Source organism: Leucoraja erinacea, chromosome 14, assembly GCF_028641065.1.
Source record: "Leucoraja erinacea ecotype New England chromosome 14, Leri_hhj_1, whole genome shotgun sequence".
In the NCBI taxonomy this organism is placed as follows: Eukaryota; Metazoa; Chordata; class Chondrichthyes; order Rajiformes; family Rajidae; genus Leucoraja; species Leucoraja erinaceus.
Window position 1 is genome coordinate 37,123,282 of NC_073390.1, and position 11,340 is coordinate 37,134,621.

The 11,340-nt window shown below is 40.3% G+C and overlaps 1 protein-coding gene across 1 annotated transcript; it reads left to right on the plus strand.

Annotated features, from left to right (window-relative positions):
• Positions 1-8,380: 8,380 nt before the first annotated feature.
• Positions 8,381-10,612, plus strand: LOC129703579 (C-C motif chemokine 20-like). The gene is made up of 4 exons (XM_055646166.1): positions 8,381-9,099; positions 9,241-9,358; positions 9,497-9,577; positions 10,214-10,612. The coding sequence occupies exons 1-4, from the start codon at positions 9,012-9,014 to the stop codon at positions 10,233-10,235; spliced, it is 309 nt and encodes a 102-aa protein (XP_055502141.1). The 5' UTR covers positions 8,381-9,011; the 3' UTR covers positions 10,236-10,612.
• The last annotated feature ends 728 nt before the right edge of the window (positions 10,613-11,340 follow it).

An 11,340-nucleotide genomic window follows, 5' to 3' on the forward strand; every position in this document is an offset into this window, starting at 1 on the left:
ATAACTTACAAGAAAATTTCCACCACTAGGCGAAACTGGGGGCGCAACCGTCAATCATTCATTCATTCATGTCGCTGCCCGCTGTGTCTGTTTTCTCCAAGATCTATTTAAGAAAGAACTGCAGATGCTGGAAAAATTGAAGTTAGACAAAAAATGCTGGAGAAACGCAGCGGGTGAGTCAGGCAGAGAAGGAATAAGCGACATTTTGGGTCGAGACCCTTTTTCAGACTGATGGGGGGGGGGGGGGGGGAGAAAGGAAGTGGCGGTTACAGTAGGACTAGAAAGAGAGATGGGAAGGGGGAGGGGAGGAAGGATTAGGCAAGGGCTATCTAAAATAGAGAAGTCAATGTTGATACCACTGGGGTGTAGACTGCCCAAGCGAAATACCCAAGTTTGTCTCCTCACTACGTTTACTGCTGGCTCCAGTCACAAATCTGAGTTTTCGAGTGATCTGTTCAAGGCATTCATTGATGATGGAATTCCACTGTGGAAATTGGAAAATAAATCTCTCAGAGGTTTTTTAGAGAAATACACAGGAACCTATACCAAGCGAGCCATCATTACGGAAAAATCATGTTGATAGCAATTTCAACATTGTTGTGCAGAAAATGAGAGTTGAAGTTGCATGCAACAAAATATGGATCTCACTAGACAAGACAACCGATGCTGTGAGGAGATATGTTGCCAAGGTGGTGCACTGGAGGCAGGTCAACCATCAAAGAAGTATTTGTTGACATTGGAAGTATTGGAGAAGTCAAACAGCTCCTCTATTGCTCAGTTGTTTATATCTTCACTTGCTGTACTTTGGCAAGAGGGTATAAAACATGAGAATGGTCTTGTTTGTTACCGATGCAGCTCCGTACATTAAAAAAAGTTGTTCGTGCTCTTAAAATTTGATTCCCCAAAATGTTGCATTTGACATGCTTAGCTCAAGGACTTCATAGAATTGCCAAGTACATAAGTAGCTTGTTTCCAAATGTCGATCGCCTAGTTTCCAATTTGAGGAAGAAAATCTTTTGTTTTGATTAGGGTGGGGTACATGGCTCTCTGCTGTACTCTACTATGCTGCAAATTTTGAAAAGATAAAATGAATCGTCAACTGTTTGGAAGAAGAATGTGCTCCAGTCAGGATCATCAGTGAAATCATGCAGAAAAAGTCCCTCCACCGCGATCTTCCAATTAGCTTCCAATTTTGCAAACTTCCCACAAACTATCAATTCCCTTGAGAAATGTGGCGAAACATTAGTGAATAACTTGCAGGTTTTTTAACAATCGATATTCGTAAAATTCCTGCCGATGTAGGTAAAGACATGCAAGGAAAATGTGAGAGAGTGAATTTAGCTAACAAAGATCTTGAATGAATACAAAACATAGCTAAAGTTCTCAAAGGTAGTTGTAATGCACAAGATATCAACATGAATATAGAGTCTATAGCTTGTTTTGGGTATGCATCAGTGACCTCAGCTGAGGTAGAAATAAGTTTTTCACAACTGAAGCATATTCTGTCTGACAGACGGCATAGTTTAACATCATAATTTGAAAAAAATGCTAGTAATTAAATGCAACCAGGCAACTTTGGTCATTTAATGTAATATACTGTAATATTGTAATTTTTGTAACCATATTTTGGTAGTGGAAATACATGCTTTTTTAATGCCTTTTTTGACAATCAATGCCTTGTTGTGCCTTTTTTGTAATTTTATTATGCCTTTTTGCCTGTCTATTTCAGAGTTTTTTAGTGCCTAAACGTCCTGGCTCTAGTCATGAAAGTTTAATTGTCATATCTACCCACAGCAGAACAATGAAATTCTTACTTGCAGCAGCTTAACAAGTCTCTAACACAGTACACTTAGATAATACATAATAAATAAAAATGCAATTAATTAATAACCCAGAATACTAGTGCAAAAACCCCAAAGTCCTTCATGCAACCAAAGAAAGTCCATAGTTCATCACAGCGTTGTGCAGGAAAGAACTGCAGCTGCTGGTTTAAATCCAAGGGAGACACAAAATGCTGGAGTAGCTCAGTAGGACAGGCAGCATCTCTGGAGATATACAGGTGTTATGCAATGTTCAAGATTCCAGGTGGTTGTTATAGATCTTACTGCGCCCCTTATAGATCCCTTCTATGATGGGCCAGACGGTGTTCACCACATATAGTAATCACTTTAGTTCCTGGGTGTTCAAGTTGCTGAACCAGGCCATGATGCGACCAGTCAATATGTTCTCTACTGTACATGTGCAATTGTACACCAGAGAAGCTGCCAGCCATTACAAACTCAGCACACCACAAATGTCCATACTTATGCAGCCAAATTCCAAATTCTGAAAGTTGAGATGTTGTCACATCTGAGCTCCCACACCACTGCTGGATTCCACAAAGAGAGCAACAGAAGAGTACTGACATGCTGAGCTACGAGGCTAAAATCACAACGCATTCAACTCTCAACTCTACACTAGGGTTGACTAGCTTAATAACTGTGAATTGATTCTTTTGAGCACCATTAAAACTTTTATTTTACCTGTGGCTCAAGATAATTTTCCGTAAGTATTTAATTGTACTTTGAGGCAATGTCATAGAATCTTTTAGATTCGGATAAGAGGCCGTGGCCACACCTTAATACCTAGTGTGGAAGATGGCTCCATCCAGCAGAAGTGCAGTTTCTTTGTACTTCATGTGAGTGTCTGGCTGGATTTGTTGATCAAGTGCCCAGGATAGAATAGGATAGATAGGACAGAATTCCCACCCTTTTGGCTCAGGAGCAGACTTCCAATACTGAGGTGTGTCTTGAAATCAAACAACTCTCAATTAAATTAGAGGAAATATTAGGATGTTGTGAGTTATCCATATAGGTCATTACATTGTTACTATGATGCAGAGTGTTCGGAAGTGATGGCTTCTTTAGCGGTGCTCTGGTAGTCCAAGAATAGAGAAAAAAAGCGCCTTCTACAGAGTTTGAAGAAGGGTATGGACTTGAAGCATCGCCTACCCATGTTCTCCAGAGTTGCTGCCTGACCCATTGAGTTGTTCCAGCACTTTGTGCCTGTCTTTTTTGTAAACCAGCATGTACATTTCCTTGTGTTTCCATCTACATACATCTTGCAGCTTATTGCGGTCTTTTGGGGATCGAGTTTGCATTGGTGTTTACTACATTGAAAGTCTGTTTAGATTCTGGGCTCATTTCTGGAAATGGGACTTAAACCCACACACTTTTGACACAAAGGGAAAATTCAGCCATGACTGAAATCTAATACCTCAAGGACATCAATTGTGACATAATAGGTCTTCAAGTAAATTTTAATAAAAGCAAGAATTTGGCATGATTAATAACACAATAAACATGTACGAATAAAGAAAAGTGTTAACGTTTTATTTGCTCAACTGTATAAAATTAAATTTCCACTCAAACCTTGAAATCGATGGAGCAGCGATCATATAAAACCTAATGCAATGCAATGGAAAAACACTTAGATGAATTTGTTGTCCTTGGAAACTGTTCTGTCAGAAAAAAATTGCATTGAATTTGTAATATATACAATTACATTACCTCAAATAGGTCTTGATTTATATCTTATTTATACATCCTGCACCATGTGGTCAATTTTGTGGTGATGAACACAACATATTCAGCAAAATTTCATTGCAAGCATTTCAGAGACCTAAATAAATTTCACTTTTTTTTACTTCTGCAAGACAATACTTCACAAAAAAGTGAAGCACCTAAAACGCAATAAATATCATTCAATTTAATTAAATTTGAGACCATTCTAACAGTGACTTCTCGCAATTAAAACAACATTTCTTAACATTGATTCAGATTTCTACATTGTTTAGTGAACGAGTTCTCATTTACTCCCAGGGGTGCTAGAGTATATAATGAAATTCCCTTCCAATAAAATAGGAGAATTTGCTGCCTGTGAAGCTTTATCGTTCTGCAGACCTTAACATTACTGATACATTAGATTCTTATGTTTTTAATTAAATATATTTGGTCAGTTATTAAAGCAACATTGGGCAGCACGGCGGCACAGCGGCACAGCGCCACAGCGGTGCAGCGGCAGAATTAATGTCTTACAGCGGCAGAGACCCGGGTTCAATCCTGACTATGGGTGCTGTCTGTACAGAGTCTGTACGTTCTCCCCGTGACCGCGTGGGTTTTTCCCGGGTGCTACGGTTTCCTCCCACACTCCAAAGATACACATATAGGTTCATTTGATTTGGTAATTAAAATGTAAATTGTCCCTATTAAGTGTAGGGTAGTTTTAGTATACGTGATTGCTGGTTGGCGTGGACTCGGTGGATCGAAGGGTCTGTTTCCACATTGTATCGCTAAGTTAAGCTAAACTACAACAAAATTGTGATATCATATTTAGATTTTCCATGGGCAGTTTGTTGCTTTATTGTCTTACATAATTACAAAATAGCAATAATTTTATTTATCTGCCTACTTCCCAATATTGCTGCTACCACAAATTGATGGCACTAAGTAAGTGACCATAATTTTCTGCTACTTAAAGTACGCCAAAGTGAATCATGACAAAAAAAAGAATTGGAAAGAAAGGATGTGATATATGAAGTTGGGTTAATAACTTGTAGGCCAGCATATAATTCAAGTAATTTTTGAAGTAGAAGTCTACACTTGCATGACAAATCATCATGCTTCATTCTCTGACAGAACATAAGTCTCAGATGGTTGTCCTGAACATTAATGTTTAAGCATTGTATTTACTATATATGTATTAGCCATATTGGTCAATTTACAGGTAAAATATGGCTGTTCGTTGAAGAGCAAGGAATTCACTCAATGACTTCAAAAACATTGCTCTCAACCACTAGCATCAAAGACAATTGATTAACCTTAATAATTTTGTTGGATATTATTGTGCGTGACATGATTGCCACATTTGCTAGAATACTTAGTCCAATATATTTGATAAAATGTGAATTAAAATGCTATCAGAGAGTCATAGAATTATGGAGTTGTAGAGTTATGAAGGGTAGAAACAGACACACGGGTCAATCATGTCCAGGACAATTCTTAGAACCTCCATATCCTAATTCCATTTATTAGCATTTTATTTTCATTCGAGGGATGTGGGTTTCGCAGCCAGAGCCAGCATGTATTGTCCATCAACAACTGCCCAGAGAAGGTGATGGTGAGCTGCCTTCTTGAACTCCTACACTCCTTGAGATGTGGCTATACCACAATACTGTTAGGGATAGAGTTCCAGCATATTGATCCTGTAACAGTAAACATCCATAACCCTCTCAAAAATTCAAGTGCTCATCTAAGGTAGACAAAAAGAAGGGAAGAAGAAAGGAAGAGGCGGAGACAGTGGGCTGTGGGAGAGCTGGGAAGGGGAGGGAGAAAGCAAGGACTACCTGAAATTTGGGAAGTCAATGTTCATAACGCTGGGGTGTAAACGCCCCAAGCGAAATTTGAGGTGCTGTTCCTCCAATTTGTGGTGGGACTCATTCTGGCCTTGTAGGAGGCCCAGGACAGAAAGGTCGGATTCAGAATGGGAGGGGGAGTTGAAGTGCCGGGCCACCGGGAGATCAGGTTGGTTAATGCGAACCGAACGGAGGTGTTGGGCGAAGTTATCGCCAAGCCTACGCTTAGTCTCACCGATGTAGAGCAGCTGACACCTAGAGCAGCGGATGCAATAGATGTGGTTGGAGGAGGTGCAGGTGGACCTCTGCCGCACTTGGAAAGACTGCTTAGGTCCTTGGATGGTTGCAAGGGAAAGTACCAGGGGAGGGGGTGATTTGGGTGGGAAGGAACAAATTGACCAGTGAGTTATGGAGGGAGCAGTCTCTGCGGAAAGCCAAAAGGGGAGGAGATGGGAAGATGTGGCCAGTGGTGGGATCCCGTTGGAGGTGGCAAAAATGTCATTGGATTATCTAATGTAGGTGATGGCTGGTGGGATGGAAAGTGAGGACAAGGGAGACTCTGTTCTTGTTATGAGTGGGGGGATCGGGAGTGAGAGTGGAGCTACGGGATATAGAGGAGACCCTGGTAAGAGCCTCATCTATAATCGCAGAGGGGAACCCCCGTTCCCTAAAGAATGAGGGCATCTCCGATGCCCTGGTTTGGAACACCTCATCCTGGGTGCAGATGCGGCGTAGATGGAGGAATTGGGAGTAGGGGATAGAGTCCCTACAGGAAGCAGGGTGGGAAGAAGTGTAGTCCAGATAGCCATGGGAATCAGTGGGTTTGTAGTAGATGTTGGTCAGTAGTCTGTTACCTGCGATGGAGATAGTGAGGTCTAGAAACAGTAGGTAGATGTCAGAAATGGTCCAGGTGAATTAGCGTGCCGGATGGAAGTTAGTGGTGAAATGGATGAAGTCAGTGAGTTCTGCATGGGTGCAGGAGGTAGCACCAATGCAGGTGTCAATGTAATGGAGGTAGCGTTTGGGGATAGGGCCACGGTACGCCTCAAACAAGGATTGTACCGACTTCTCCAATTTCAGGTAGTCCTTGCTTTCTCCCTCCTTCCTCTCCCCTTCCCAGTTCTCTCACAGCCTACTGTCTCCCCCTCTTCCTTTCTTCTTCCCGCCCCTCCCCACCTCCACATCAGTCTGAGGAAGGGTCTCAATCCAAAATGTCATCTATTCCTTCGCTCCATAGATGCTGCCTCACCCGCTGAGTTTCTCCAGCATTTTTGTCTACCTTTGATTTTTCCAGCATCTGCAGTTCTTTCTTAAACAAGTACTCATCTAGATACTTACAAAGGGTTGTGAGAGTAACTGCCTCTACCACCAACTCCAGGTAAGTCATTTCAGATTCTAACCTTCCTCAGAGTGAAATAAATTTTCCTCAGATCCCCTCTAAATCTCTTACACTTTCCCCTCAACCTATGCCCTGTGGTTTTAGATAATTCAATAACTCAATTTTATATCCAGTATTCAATTGATGATGGGCATGGACTTGATGCGCCAAAGGACTTGTTTCCATGCCGCAAGGATTCCAATGATTCAGGCCATAATGATATTTATCTGCTCTTCAACAAGCCTTTGAAACTCACAACTTTGTGTTATTCATACTTTGAAAATTCCCTTTGTTTTCTTACATTTTCTACTCTCACCATTCACCATTAAATTATAATGTTAAATGTTCAGAAGTATCCTCAGCTTAGTCAAGTCCTTTCCAAACATATAGTAACATTCCCGAAACATATCAATTCACGCAAATAAATTGATATGTTGTCTTCTTGCAGCACATACTTAAGAAAGAACATCTAAAGCACCTAAAATCATCACAAAACAAAGCCATGAATTTTAGTTGCGATACTTTGCAATAAGGATATAATAATGATAACATAATAAAGTACTATTTAACATGGCCAACTGATACAATGCCATAAGAAACATATGGAGCTTCAGTTACCAAATAAATGATAGATATATTGTTATTGCAGCTGCAGACATTGATGTGGCAATGCAATTTCTGTATAAGTTTAACATCTTGATTTTCTCTATTACCTTTACTTGTATATGAAAGTTAAAAGGCCAGCTAGATAGTAGTAGAATAGAATATAATAGAATAGAATAGAATAGAATAGAATAGAATAGAATAGAATAGAATACCTTCCAACACCTCCTCACTGTGATGGAAGGCAAACGTCTTATCTCTTCCCTTTGTTCTTCTGCCGCGGTCCCGCAGTCCAACTGCAGCATCAAAGCGGGCGATGGTAAGTCCTGCGGCCATTTAATCCGCGTGGGGCGATTCCGCCGGGAGAAGTTGCCGGGAGAGGTTGCCGTTGCAGGAGGTCCGAAAAGCGGTCTCCCCCCAGAGACCTGTGAGCTCCCGATGTTCCTGTCCACCGGGCCTGTGGCCGGAGCCTCCAAAGCTCCGAAGTCGGATTGCAGGCATGCGCCACCATAGCTCTCCACGCTCCAAAGTCGGCCAGCTCTGTGATGGCAAGTCCGCAGGCTCCGCGAATGGAGCCTTCAGGTTGGAGGCCACTGCCGGCTCCACGATGTTAGGCCCAATGACACCGGAGACCGACAGGGAAAAAGTCGTGCCCCCGTACAGGGAAGAGATTAAACGGTTTCCTCTTGGGCAAAATATGATTTGTGTGCTGTCCAGATCTATGTCTCTACAACTATATAATCTCATGTGTCGTGTCTTAAGGCTGACTGATGATTTAAGAACACCACATCTATGGGTTCCTCCTCATCTAATCTGCAGTTAAAATCTCTCAAAAATTAATGGAGTTACGAACCATAATTTACCTTTCTTAAATCCATGTTGACTCTGCCTAATTCTGTTCTCATTTTCTAAATTCTCTATTACCCATTCCTTAATAATAATAATAGAGTCCTACATCTTCTCAGTTTATTTTCCTCTCTCCTTTCTTTCTTAAAAAATGAAGCAATATATTTGCTATCTATCTGAGAGAACCATACTTGAATGTGTGTGGACCTGCAGATATCAACCAATACCTTCTTTATTGTCATAGTCACTTCTTTTAAAATCTTGGTATACAGGTCACGACATCCTGGGGATTTGTTGGCAATTTGGATTTCTCCAATACTAGTTTTGTTTTTATTAATGCTAATTTATCTCTGCACTCAAGACCTTTATTTCTCCACGACTAGGAGCTTTGGTTTGTCTTACATGAAGATACGCTCAAAATCTTGGTTTAAGGTTCTTGCCATTCTCTTAGCCCCCATTATAAATATTTCCATCGTCTGTTCTTAGTTGCCACCAATAGATTGCTTTGCAGCGGAAGGTCGGCAAGAAGATAAGAACTGAGCAACCATGAAGAGTAAGTGTGACCACAGACAAGAGGAAATTCACTATTCATGGTCCCCGAATATACTTACATCGGTTTGATAGAAGGTGATTAAGACTGTATTGTGGGAAGATAAAACTGAAAAGGAAATGCTTTTTTTCCCCCATGACCAAAAAAGCATATAAAAGCAGATCATTGCACCTTCCCATCAGATCAGCTCTACACTCTCTTGATCTCCTGAGGATTGCCACCCGCTGCTTTACATCAGTAGAATGAAGCAAATCAACTGTAGGATTCTGCCCCTGGCAATGTTCATAGGACTGCTGATGCTGAGCACCATGGAAAAGTTCCCATTTGCAGGTAATCCTATCCTATATATTTAGTTCTGTTTCACTCTTTCACCTAATGCATTCTAATGTTCAGCTCACATGCTGCCTCTGTTTTGCTGAAAGTAAATTGTCCCCCTTTTAAACAATGTCCATTAATATTTATTTTTTATAGATGCTCAATCTCCAATTGACTGTTGTCTATCATATACCTCAAAACCTTTACCTTCGAAGCTAATTAGAGGCTACGTGAGACAGTTTTCAAATGAACTCTGCAGCATTGATGCAGTCATGTAAGTGCAAATTCTTTGGCTTGTTAAAAGGAGAATAATATTTTAAAGTTTCTTTCTAGAAAATACATTTGAAATGCACAATGTATGAATTGTAATCTACCAACATCATGATCATTATTTTTTAAATATCCTTCGCAGATTTTACACAAGGAAACGCTTAAGTATCTGTGCAAACCCTGAAGATAAGTGGGTGAAAAATGTAATCGGAGTTTTTCTGAAGTAAGGAAATAAATCTTTATGTCTAACTTTATTTAAAATTTTAACTACAGGGTATTATGCTTTTCAATGTTGATCCATGTAATAAGCTATGCAATATCTCCTGATTTGTTAAATCAAGAAATTTCTTGCATGCATGAATGTACACAAGCTCAGATTTACTTATATAGACAGCCTGGATAACAAAATCTGAATGAGAGTAGAAAAAACACCTGAATTAGATCAGGCAGATTATTTTCCCGTGTTTAGTTTAGTTTTAGTTTAGTTTAGAGATACAGCATGGAAACAGGCCTTTCAACCCACCGAGTCCACTCCGACCATCGATCACCCACACGCCTGTTCTGTTAATTGACTTATGACATCCTACACACTAGGGACAATTTACAGCAGCCAATTAACCTACAAATCTGCATGCCTTTGGTATGGGAGAAAACTGCATCACCTGGAGATAAACCCAAATGATCGCAGGGAGAATGCTGAAACTCCATACAGACAGCACCCATAATCGGGATCGAACCCGGGTCTTAGGCGCTGTAAGGCAGCAATTGTACATCTGTGCCACTGTGCCACCGTGAAGAGCCTATCCTTTGATTTTAATGGATGTTGTAACTAATTCCATTCTCATATTTTACATTCTAGGAAAGAAATGAAACAGAAATGAGAGACGGAATCACCCCAATTCCATGGGAACTAGGAAATCCGACTTTCATAATGTGATGGAAAAAGACTATTGTACTGATTTTTAATTTGTAATTCACTTTGGTATGTGATTTGTACACCTCTCATCTCATCCTTCAGAGATACACAGTTTTTGACTTTCCGTCTCTCCAGAGATGCTGCCTGTCTCACTGAGTTACTCCAGCATTTTGTGTCTACCCAGATTTTGATTTTGTAAGCTATTGTTCCTAAAAATCATTGTGAGTGCTTTATTCATCGTGTATTTTACAGGTCAATAAACAATCTCATAACAATATTTTGACCATTTTGATATTGATGTATTCATATTTGAATTAAACTGTTTCATTTATTAAGTTTAAACTGTTGTATCCTTTGCACCAAAATGGGCAGAAATTAAACCCTGTGAATGCGGATCTATTATGTGGGGAAAAAATGCGGATTCAAATTTAGATTCAGGTTAGTTTATTGTCATATATTCCAGGATGCAATCAATTTCCTTGTTCGCATGAAGCTCATAGGGTTGTACACTAATATCAGATATAACAATAGAGGCAACAATGGATGCAAAGCAGTAAAATGCTGCAAAGATTGTAGTGCAATCAAAACTAGTGCAAAAGAAAAGTTTAGAGTGGTAAAGAAGGCATATGATATGCTTGCCTTCATTGGTCACGGCATTGAGGATACTGATGTAGTGCTATTACTTTGGTTAAACTGTATTGTGTGCAGTTGTGGTCACCCCATAACAGAAAGGATGTGAAGACTTTGAAGAGGGTGCAGCAGAGGATTACCAGACCAATTCTTATCTGCCTGCACATAATCCATATCTCTCCATCCATATGCATATCCAAAAGTCTCTTAAATGCCATTATCAGATCTGCCTGAGGCACCAACCCCGATAGTGCGTTCCAGGCACTCACTACCCCATGATTGTTAAAAGCTTGCCCGCACATCTCCTCTAAACTTTGTTCCTCTCATCCTGAACCTTTGCCCTCTAGTATTTCATTTTTCCACCCTACGGAACACGGTCTGGTTGTCTATCCTACACATGCCTCTTATAATTGTATATACTTTATCAGGTCTCCCCACAA